The sequence below is a fragment of the Rhipicephalus sanguineus genome, chromosome 8, assembly GCF_013339695.2.
Source record: "Rhipicephalus sanguineus isolate Rsan-2018 chromosome 8, BIME_Rsan_1.4, whole genome shotgun sequence".
NCBI classification, from domain to species: Eukaryota; Metazoa; Arthropoda; class Arachnida; order Ixodida; family Ixodidae; genus Rhipicephalus; species Rhipicephalus sanguineus.
In genome coordinates this window covers 116,705,006-116,716,583 of record NC_051183.1, presented here as the reverse complement: position 1 = coordinate 116,716,583, position 11,578 = coordinate 116,705,006, and the positions used below count along the sequence as shown (strand labels likewise).

General features: G+C 47.8%; 1 protein-coding gene across 1 annotated transcript in view; it reads right to left on the bottom strand.

Annotated features, from left to right (window-relative positions):
- Nucleotides 1–326: 326 nt before the first annotated feature.
- The window catches only part of LOC119402329 (venom metalloproteinase antarease-like TtrivMP_A), a 67,808-nt gene continuing 56,556 nt past the window's right edge, over nucleotides 327–11,578 (bottom strand). Inside the window, exon 14 of the mRNA XM_037669472.2 lies at nucleotides 327–501. Coding sequence (XP_037525400.1) covers nucleotides 457–501 — 45 coding nt within the window. The 3' untranslated portion in view covers nucleotides 327–456. The remainder of the gene's footprint in view (nucleotides 502–11,578) is intronic.

Below are 11,578 nucleotides of genomic sequence, written 5' to 3'. Positions count from 1 at the left end.
CAAAAATTGATTTTAGAATGATAATAGTGCCGGCACACATGTGAGGTTGTTGAAAGGGTCGGACGATCGCGTGTTAATGTGGGGGAAATTTCTGCCGCTAGCTGATACATCCTCTGCCGCTTTAGATACACAGATTTATGTACGAATAAACGTAAATGATCGATTGGAGGCATATCATCAGTAGGGATGAAGACGGTGTAATGCGTTTAAAATTAGGAAGTAACTAATAGTCTCAGCCAAGACCTCGCCTTATAGTGTGTAAGAAAAAGTTAATTTTTGGGTTGCGAAAGCTTCAGAAATGACTTTATTGCCTGAAATTGCCCGTTTGAAGTAAGATGCCTTATGCTTGTTAGAGACCAGCCCGAATAGAATATGGATACTGAAATTACTCTAAGATCTTTATTTTCTTTCCAATTTTTGAATTGTCACTTCAGTATTGAAAACAGTAGTACTGTCTCAGTTGAGCCATTGGTGATAGTCACAGACGCCTCTCTTGCAAGTCTGCAAAAAAAAAGTAAATACGCAGCCGTTTAGTTGCAAAGACAGGATTAGAGCAAATTCAAACCACATGTTATAATGATAAATAATCATTTTCGAAACTTCTTTTCGAAAACTAAGTATTACGCCTTTCGTAGTACTGACGAAAAGAAATAGGATCGCTGATAACCTTGGCTATAATAAGATCAAACCGGTTTCTAAGTAGGGCTGCCTCGAGCAATCCAATGAGAGCATACTTTATTAGTTTTACTTAAAGGGCGAGTAAGCTGTATAGCGTGGCCCATGTAGAACATCGCCGGACTGCAAGCGGATTTAATTTGCGTGACATCAATATTTATATCAAGCGCAAGACAAGCAGGAGAAATTATACAAAGAAAGCTAAAGAAAAAAAATTCGGCAGATCCCACGTACCGTGGGAGTCGATGTTATGCGAAGCATGCGGCAGGAAGGTGACTGTGGCGTAATTTTTTTAGTGAGCGAAACGCTACAAAATGACGCTAAAGATTTCTATAAATTTTATACGCACACATATATGTTGAAGAGCCGGATATTAGGGGTGTGCGAATATTCGAAAGTTGCGAATATTCGTCGAATATTACATTCGAAATATTCGTATTCGATTCGAAAATTGTGTATTCGAAAAGTTTTGAATATTCAATTACATCGAATATTCGAAAAATTCGAATATGCGATTCGATGATCATGCATAAAATAACTCGTCTTCCACATTTCTGCTGCGTTCGTATCGCTAAAAACGTTGCCGAGTGGAGCGATAAACATCGTAAGTACACGGAGGCAAGATATCTGCCTGCGACGAGCGCCCTAATACGTATGATTTATTGCTGGTGGATCTCCGACGAGCAGCGCTGTTGGCGATCATGTAACCGTACATTTTCAATATTATGCGGCCGTAACGTGCCGCACTACCACTCGTTCACTATGCGGGACCACCTCTGAAGAAAGACAGTGACCCACGTGACTGGTGGCGGACTGTAGGCACCTTCAGGTACCCCAGTCTGGCAAAGCTTTGCCCCATGTAACTCCCTATAGCAGCCACTTCTGTTCCAAGCGAGCGTGCCTTTTCAGTGGCGGGGGGGGGGGGGTTGTCTGCGTTACAAGGCAGCGCCTGCTGCCTGACCATGTGGAGCAACTCCTATTTCTTCGTGATAACGTGTACGTAATTACTTTCATTGTGCCGTGATATTTGCTTGTGTTGTGATGTGCATTGTGCTAGCCTGGACATTGTGTTCTGGAGATAGCAGTGTATGTTGTGTTGCCAGTGAGCCTGTTAATGTTTTTTTTTCTTCAAATAGCTACATGTTAAATAAAATATAGTTACTGTGGAGGCATTTTTCCTTTGATATTCGATATTCGATTCGATATCCGAAGGTGGATATTCATATTCGATTCGTATTCGAAAAAATTGATGTTCGCACACCCCTACCGGATATGTGTTATATAACCGTTTGTTTACAGTTGGGTAACGCTGCCAATGGCAACGTGGGTATTACCATCACCCGAAGCCTTAAGCTGATATGTAATGCTTATACTTGTCGCTTATGATGGAGAACGCACGCACGTTTCGCGAACCCGTGTACTTGTGTGGAAGAAGTTCTTGACAGTTCTTGAACAAGGCCATCATCATCGTGATCAGTGAGCGCCGGCAGCTGGTCATGACTTGTTATTGGATCTGGTCGAGATCGCGGTGACGAGGGGTCCATGGGTAGTGAAGTATGAGGTATAGTACAGCTGTTGGAATTCGTGGATGCCTCGGTCATTTCGTCGACAAATTGTCTGTCGATAGAGCCGGTAACATGTCGGAACCTAAAGTCACCCTTCGCGTTGGGGAGGTATATACCTTATGCAAAATCTGCTGCCATCTAGCGGCCGCCGTGCGCATTTCCGCCATGTTGAAGGCTAAGCGCGCTCCAAAGATGCACCACGGAGCGTGCGTATAGACGTGTGGCGGCTGATGGGAACGGCAGTGTCGACATATCTTCGTGTGCCGCGTTGCTGAGATTGAGGAAATTGGGATGCTGAAAAAAGGTTTGCAGGCAACTAGCCTCCATATTTTCGTAGGACTGGGAGCTGTCCTTGTGCAACGGCAGGAGGACGCTGAAAGAGTAATCGCCTATGCAAGCAGAACGCTAACACGCACAGAGGCTAATTACTCCACGACTGAGAAGGAATGCCTCGCCGTGATATGGGCGGTTACGAAATTTCGCCCGTATTTGTATGGCCGGCCCTTCAAAGTTATTAGCGACCATCATTCTTTGTGCTGGTTGACAAACCTTAAAGATCCTACCGGGCGATTAGCGCGTTGGAGTCTGCGGCTCCAGGAGTTCGATATGACGGTCGTGCACAAGTCGGGGAAGCGACATATGGACGCTGACTGTCTGTGCCGGTCACCGATTGAGTCGGCTGTTCTACCCGATGATGAGGAAACAGCATTCCTTCGTGTTCTCGACACGTCCGCCATTGCGCAGCAGCAACGTGACGACCCTGAGTTGCTGGGTCTAATTAATTACTTAGACGGAAGATCTCAGAAAGCACCTAGGGTTTTCGCAAGAATATTGTCATCGTTTTGTTTTCGAGACAGAGTACTCTACAAAAGAAACTTTTCGTCGACCGGATCGACCTATTTGCTCGTCATCCCGGCATCACTTCGCACCGAAGTACTTCAAGCATGCCACAACGAGGTGACTTCTGGCCACTTAGGCTACACGCGAACATTGGCCAGAGTACAGCAAAGGTACTACTGGCCACGACTCACCACATCCGTGAAGCACCACGTTCGTACTTGCCTCGACTGCCAGCGACGCAAGTCACCCCCCACTAAGCCAGCTGGCCTCCTGCAACCCGTTCAGGTCCCACGAACACCGTTTGACCAAATTGGAATGGATATTTTGGGTCCACTTCCAACTTCAAGTGCAGGAAACCGCTGGGTTATCGTCGCGACCGACTACCTCACTCGTTATGCTGAAACAAAGGCTATTCAGAGAAACACAGCAGCGGAGGTTGCACGATTTTTCGTCGAGAACGTTGTACTGAGGCATGGTGCACCAACTGTCGTTATCACAGACAGAGGAACCGCATTTACGGCAGCTCTTTTGGATCACGTCTTGATTCTGAGTGGAACAACTCATCGTAAAACCACCGCCTACCACCCGCAAACGAACGGATTAACAGAGCGTCTAAACAAAACGATTGAAGACCTGCTTTCAATGTACGTTGACGTTGAACATAAAAATTGGGACGAAATCTTGCCTTATATCACGTTTGCGTACAACACGGCCAAGCAAGAAACGACTCGCATGACTCCGTTCAGCCTCGTTCACGGACGGGAGGTGCGGACTATGCTTGACGCGATGCTACCGCACGAATGTGACGACACTGACACCGACGCCGATGTGTTTACGCAACGCGCGGAAGAAGCTAGGCAACTTGCCCGCTTGCGGATCCGCCAGCAACAAGGCTACGACGCAGGCCGCTACAATGCTCACCGCAGAACAGTTGTTTACCAAGCCGACGACAGAGTATGGGTTTGGACGCCCATACGGAAACGAGGACTATCTGAAAAGCTGTTAAGGCGATACTTCGGACCATACCGAGTATTGCGACGCCTGAGTGATGTCACCTACGAAGTCGTCCCCGACAGTCCCCATTGTACGAGGCGTACTCAGCACCGTCCTGAACTTGTGCATGTTACGCGCATGAAGCCATATGTCAGCGAGTGACTGTGCGATACCTGCATTTCTGAGTTAGCATCGGGACGATGCTCCTTTAGGGAGAGGCAAATGACGCGTGTATACTACATGTGGACGACGACGACGATGGGGGGCTTTAACGGACACCATCTAGTGGGGCTGTGATTAGTTGAAGACGAAGAAGACGTTCCGCCTGTTCAGCTGATTTTCAACACGCTGTTTCGCTGCCGAAAGGTCTTCTTGTCTTTTCCTCGCGTTGCATCGCGACAATATGTTATTAGATTTCCTTGCGGCCGACTAGATACGGCAGATCGTTACCTTGCTCCGGCTACTGCTAATGACTAACGCCGTGTTTACGTTCGCCGTTCCTAATAAATGCGATATGTGACAGCATCGGCACTCATCAGAGAACACTCTTTCGTGTCATGCCGGAACGAGGCAGTTTCGGCGCCGTGTACTTGCAGGCATAGACAAACCGGCTTCGTGTGAGCGCTCCAAAGCTGCGTCGCGGCTACTCGCGCATGCCTGCGCAGTTGGTGACACCATTACTTTGTTTATCCCATTGCGATAACAGTTGCATGTTAGGTATCTCGTGCGTGTCATCGATTCTCAGCGCACGGACCGATTGTGCTGGGGCGTGTTGTTCGTAGTTTGTTTTCGACTGTGAAGGTTAACAAGGCAGCCTTTATTTGGTGGGTTGCTTTGCCCGCGTACTGCTTCCCTATGCGTATTTCAAGCATTTCATGCGCTAATACTGCCTAATGCAGAGGGGCGGCCCGGATCATTTGACTCCACCCCATTTTTTTTATTTGTACCCCAAGAAGAGCACATATCAGGTTCTCCCAGCTGACGCTGATCCCCCTTCGGAAAAATCCTGCATCCACCCCTGTGTGCTATGAAATCTTAACAGATGCTTGTGTGTGGCTTAAAGAAATGCTGTTCCCGCAGATGCGTTACATTCGACCGTGGGTGCGCTACCGTTGGTTACGCGCTGAGATGGTTTCGCAAGCGTTCATTCGGCGACGCGAAAATGTCTTGCTGCAACGGGCTGCAATTTTAAGGCGCCAGTAGGCCCCGAAAGCGACGATGGGAACGCGAGTATTCTTAGTGGATCGTGTCATTTACGCGTACATGTCGGACGGATATTCGATAAAATGCCAGCTAATCGGTGCCTACTTCTCGGAGCAACTAACGCATTTCATGTTCACTTGTCACGTGCGTGAGAAGCGGACCTGTCTTACATTTTAACCGTGCGGCAATTCTATGCAAAACATACGTCGGTGACTACAGCAGTGAAATATTTCTTGTTTCAAAAATAACAAACAGGACAATGTTTTATTTAAAATAAGATGCTCAATACATTACGTCGACGTAGGCTGTCCCTTGTGAAATACGCTTTGAAATGGGTCCACAGCACTCTCTTACCATGATCGTTGTGCTTAGCCGCGCCGCGCGCTAATGCCTCCTCCCAACCATCCTACACTGCACGCATGATATCCCGATAGCTAACAACGCTTCGATCGCTATACTGAAAACCGACAAAATTTATAACCAAGCGCAAAGCTTCATTCGCAATGACGACAGGCTTGCATGTGACTCGGTGACAAACTTGTACTTTTTTCTTGTGCGAGGCAGTACTTCACACGTAATGATTGTCAGCGTAAAAACTAAACAAAATGCGGCTAGCGTGTACAGGCTCGTCTGACGTTTTTATGCCCCGAATGCCGACGATCAAATCAGGTACAAGCAAGAATAAAAGCAGCGACAGCAATACGATTCGGATGCAAGCCTCCAACATGGCGCCGAATCGGTACCTTCGACAAAGCTCCGACAGATGGCAGCAATTTTACATAAGGTCTAGAGTTACTGCATATGCTACCTTTAGGTAGCAGAGTTGCGCATCTGTTTTCCAACGCCGCTAGCAACCATGCATTGCGGAGAAGCTGACGCTCGGGCCAATTTGTGTATTTCTAGACGCCGCCGCTGCAGCTCACTCAATTAACTCTAGTCATCGACAGCCAATGTTTATCGCCGGCCTTCGACAAGCCAGACATGTTTATCGGCGACGCGGTAGGCATGTCGCCTGCAAAAATGGAGTGCGACTTCACCGCATAGCTGTGGTTGCTAGCCGGACCTATGCGCTACTCTGCTACCTAAAGGTAGCATATACAGTGACTCTAATAAGGTCTAGGCCGTCGAGGCTGGTACAGCTGGATAGTGCTACGTAGACCAACATCAGCGGATGGCGCTTGCCGTATTCGTAAACTACCTGGGCGTATGTGGCCTACGTAGCCTAGCCTACAAAGCGGCTGTCAATCAATCTAGCATCATCCTCGGTCAGCATGAGGCCATCGCCCAGCCTCGTAAGAAATCAAATGGACACTGCGTCGTTCTGGCGCACTAAGTGCACTTTACGGTGCGGTGCGTGAATATCATACGTAACTTTCGTTAATGTATTCCTCAGGGGTCGATCAATGTCTCAATATAGCTTTCTGAATCATAGGAATACAAACGTAATGTTTATTACACTGCTATAAAAGCGGAGCCAACACTGGAACCACAGACGGTAATCTGATATGACGCCTCTATCGCAGGAGTACACATCGTAGGAGAATGATGTAGTGTTTATTGTTTTCTTGTAATATTAGATAGCAAGCCCTACAACCACGATTGATTTTGGATCTATATCATAGCCGCGTATGCTATTTTTCCAAACCAATTTATAGACCTGGCGTGGCTCTGTGGTAGAATACTTGATCTACACGCAGAATGCTTGGGTTCTATTCCTACTGGGATCCTAATTTTCTTTCTTTCCATTCATCGGGTCAACGCTGCCGATATCGGTTTTTCTTACCGCTCTCGCATTTAAGTTACCAATGTCTGTTCTCGCCGTTCCTGGGTAAATATAAACTGTCAATCAGGTGTGGCGCATACCCGTACACCGTGGCCCGTGGTAAATGGGTATGTGCCCCACGTGTCTAGAGGAAAGGGTTTGACGATGCACACGAAAGGATGGTCACGTTATGAATGTTAGCCGTGGGAGGAGGCCCCACTCACCGCTTGATCAGGTACAGATTGCGCTAACCACAAGGGACGGGCAAGCGATTCCCAGAGTGAACTGCATTCGGATATTAGGTTTCCTTCTTGAATGCAACGGCAGAAACACACAGGTTCTGGCCCGCATCACCTCCAAGACGGAGAACATGATTCGGCTTAGTTTACGGGTTTCAAACCGCAGGGGAGGGCTGAGGGAAAGTAATCTCCTTCGGCTCTACCACGCGTTCCTCATGAGCCATATTATTTACGTCGCATCATCTCTAAATTGGTCTAAACGCGAGGAGGATAAACTCGACACTTTAATGCGGAAAAGTATTAAAAGGGTGCTAGGACTCCCCATGAGTACCGGCACGGACAGGCTGATGAACCTGGGCATGCACAACACCCTCTCGGAGGTGATTGAGGCACAGCAACTAGCTCAGGTCGCGCGGCTCTCCTCCACCAAGGCTGGGCAGCGTCTCCTACAGTCGCTTGGATGTCATCATACGGGCAGTGCGGAACAGAAGATATTTTTATCACAAACAATGAAGGGTACTTATGAGGTGGAACCCTTCCCGCGTAATGTACATCCGCGGTACAATGTTGGCCGGCGAACGGCACGGGCCAAGTCTCTGCTTGACTTCGTAGGTAAATCCGCGGGAAAGGTGGCTTTCGTCGATGCGGCGCAGTATGGCCGCTCGGACAGCTTTGCGGCCGTGGTTGTTGATCATCGCGGTCGCGTACTAAACTCAGCTTCCGTTAGGAAGGTGTCTGCCTCCGTAGCAGAGCAGGTAGCGATAGCTCTAGCTATGAAGGACCCTTCGCGTCCTGAGATATTCACCGACTCTAGGGCTGCCCTCCGGGCCTTCGCTTCGGGTGTGGTCTCAAGAGAGGCTGCCGCTATTCTCAGTTCGAGGGCTGTAGGAGGCTTTCACACAATTACCTGGTTCCCGGCCCACATGGGCTCAGGGGTTCATCCGACAGTTCCCAACGTCAACGAACTTGCCCATAACCGTGCGCGAGAAATCACGTGCCGCGGCGGTGCGGGCGGGTCCGGAGGCGGCTTCACGGAGAGCTTCAGGGATCCACTTGGCACCTTCAACGAAGTTACTTCGCACTATCAACTGTCAAGGCGGCGATACCCCCTCCCGCATTCCAAGCTTACTAGGCCGCAGTCGTCGGTTCTCCGGATGCTGCAGGCAGGTTCCTTCCCGTCTCGCAGCACGTTTAGCCACTTTGCTGAAGGCATAAATCCAGGATGTCCTAGCTGTGGGGCGGATAATTGCACACTCGCTCATATGCTCTGGCAGTGCCCGGCGTTACTTAGCGCAAAGTTCAGCACAGAAGAGGACTGGGAGAGGGCTCTTAAAAGCAACGAGCTCTCAGTCCAGCTGTCGGCAGTCCAGGAGGCCTGCGAACGGGCGGAGGGCCACGGTCTTCCAGTACCGGCGTGGGCGCGGCCAGCAACTGCGGCGGACCCCCCTTCGGGGGTTGTCTGATCGGGGTTCTCCAGGACCAAATAAAGTTCATTTCATCATCATCATGAATGTCATGACCCGACAGTCATATTCGTCAAATCTTCTTACCCTCCCATGCCAGTTTTGGTCTGCACCAAGTTAAGGAGGTGATGAGAACACCCAGACGTAGGCGGCTAGATAGATAGATAGATAGATAGATAGATAGATAGATAGATAGATAGATAGATAGATAGATAGATAGATAGATAGATAGATAGATAGATAGATAGATAGATAGATAGATAGATAGATAGATAGATAGATAGATAGATAGATAGATAGATAGATAGATAGATAGACAGAAATGCTCAAAGTGTCTTTGGCTCGCTAAGAAATGCTTCGCATTTAAAACTGACATAATTGTAAACGCGAAGCATTTCTTAGCTAACTTCTGCGAATTTGAGCGTACCTATGTATCTATCTAGCAGCTTACGACCCTGTTCTCAGTGGCCTTTTCATTACTAGAATGTATACCAGAATAAGTACGGCATGACATGACTGTATAACCAACCTAAATGACCGTTCATAACTCGAAAATAATGACATGCATGTCATGAACGGCACGATTTACAAGCCACGCAGTTGGTGCTCTTGCCACGGTTTCGTTAACTCGATATATACCAAAATTAGTGTGGCGTGACAAGAGTGTACGTATCATGAACATAATCGACAGGTCCTAATGAGGAAATCATGACATGCATGTCATGCTTGGCATGATTTACATCACATGGTCTCGAGGTGCTCGAGGCCGTTTAATTGAATTGATGTATACCAAGATTGTTAGGACGACACATTTCTGTATGACGAACGTAAGTGAGTGGTGGTAACATCACAACCATGACATGCATCTTTGTAGCGAATGACTTACATGCGACGCTCATGGTGCGCTGGCGGCCGTTTCGCTAGCTTGATATACATTAAAACTGGTAGTGCGTTACGTGACCGTATGACGAACAGAAATAACAGGTGGTAACGTGAAAACAATGGCATGCATGCCATTTAGGGCATGACTCACATGACACGCTCATGGTACGCTGGCTCCCGTTTCGCTAGCTTCATGTGCACCAAAATTGGTATCGCTTGACGTGATTGCATGAAGAACATAATTTACAGGTTGCAACATTAAAATATTGACATGCATGTCATATACGGAATGATTTACATGCCGCGCTCATGGTGTGTTCGCGACCGTTTCGCTAGGTTTATTTACACGAAAATTGGTGTTGCGTGACGAGAATGTATGAGGGACACAAAGGGCAGGTGGGATTAAGAAAATACTTATATGTATGTCACGTATGGCATGACTTAATTGCCACGCTCATGGTGCATTCGCGGCGGTTTCGGTAATTTGATTTACACCAAAGTTGGTGCTGCGGGACGTGACTGTATGACGAACATAATGGGCAAGTGATAACGTGGATATCATGACATGCATGTCATACACGGCATAATTGACATGCAACCCTCATGATGTGCTCGAGGTTGGTTCGCTGGCTAATTATATGTAGCGTACTCGCCCCAAGGAGGAGCGAAAAGCAAACACCTACACTCCTTGGAGTTTGGCCAAGAGCTACTTTATTCTCTAAGAAAAACAGGCTTCGAAAGCGACACACAAAAGGGGCGCGGCTGCGCATCTCTCGCGGAACGCCGGAGATTACGTGAGGCATGTTGGCCGCGTATGTGCCGGGCGCCTCTGTGTAAGAATTGGTATGCGCACACAAATAAATATTATCACGATCACCGAAGTCAGCGTCCGCTACAAGCCCCCCCCCCCCTAGACCGTGGAGGAAGGAAAAAAAAACAGGCAAAAGTGTGACTTATTCTCCGAGGTGAGCTGGTTTCACGCGGTCAAGAGAAACGACGTCCTCTTTGTCGCGAACAGAAATGGTCAGTTTGTGGGAAAAGGTTTGTGGGACCGCGACAGCACACGGAAGGGCCCCTCGTACGCAGGAGTCAACGGCGCTTTCACTGTGTCCCGTCGCACGAACACATGGGTTGCCGCATTCATGTCTGGAAACGAAGACACCCATAATTTAAACTTTTTTAGCGCGCACAAAAGACAAGAACAAGCAAGAGACACACAAGCGCTAACTCTCAACTGTTTATTTTTTCAAAGGAACGACACATATAAATACCCAAAAACCAGCATAGGGCATGTGCGGCGCAAGTCATGTAACACACTGTCAGAAGGGCTAAACAGAATTTAAAAAAACAAACTCTTTATCTGTTAGAGCCACCGAAGGGTGACTGATGCATTTCTCTGCACACCTATTGATATGAAATGCTTCCGTAACTTCCCGTGTTAGTTTGTCTTTATCTGCAAACAAGATATCTGTATCATGAAAAACGAGTTCACAATGGCATGATTTACAATGATCAGACAAGTGTGAAAATGTTCCTTTCCCTAGTGAGTTAGCAGGCTCTTTAAGCCGTGTGTTGATACAGCGGCCAGTCTGTCCTATGTACATACTTCCACAGGTTAAAGGTATCCGATATACCACCCCTTTTCGGCATTTTGTTAACTTCGATTCCTCCTTTAAGCCACAGCTGCATTTATTTCCCCCCACTCTGAACGTTTTTGCAACGGCCTCGCACAAATGTTGCGCCTTAATGGGGGCGCTGAAAACAACTTCAGTTCCATATCTTCCGCCAACTTTTTTTAACCCGTGAGAAAATTTATGAACGTATGGCAAAACCGCACAGTGCCTTTTACCTTCACTGAAGCGTTTCCTTGAAGGTGATGCCTGCACACCCTTCACTATCCTTATAACTTTATCAACAGCTCTGTTGATAGCCTGCTCCGGGAAGTCTACTGAGGAT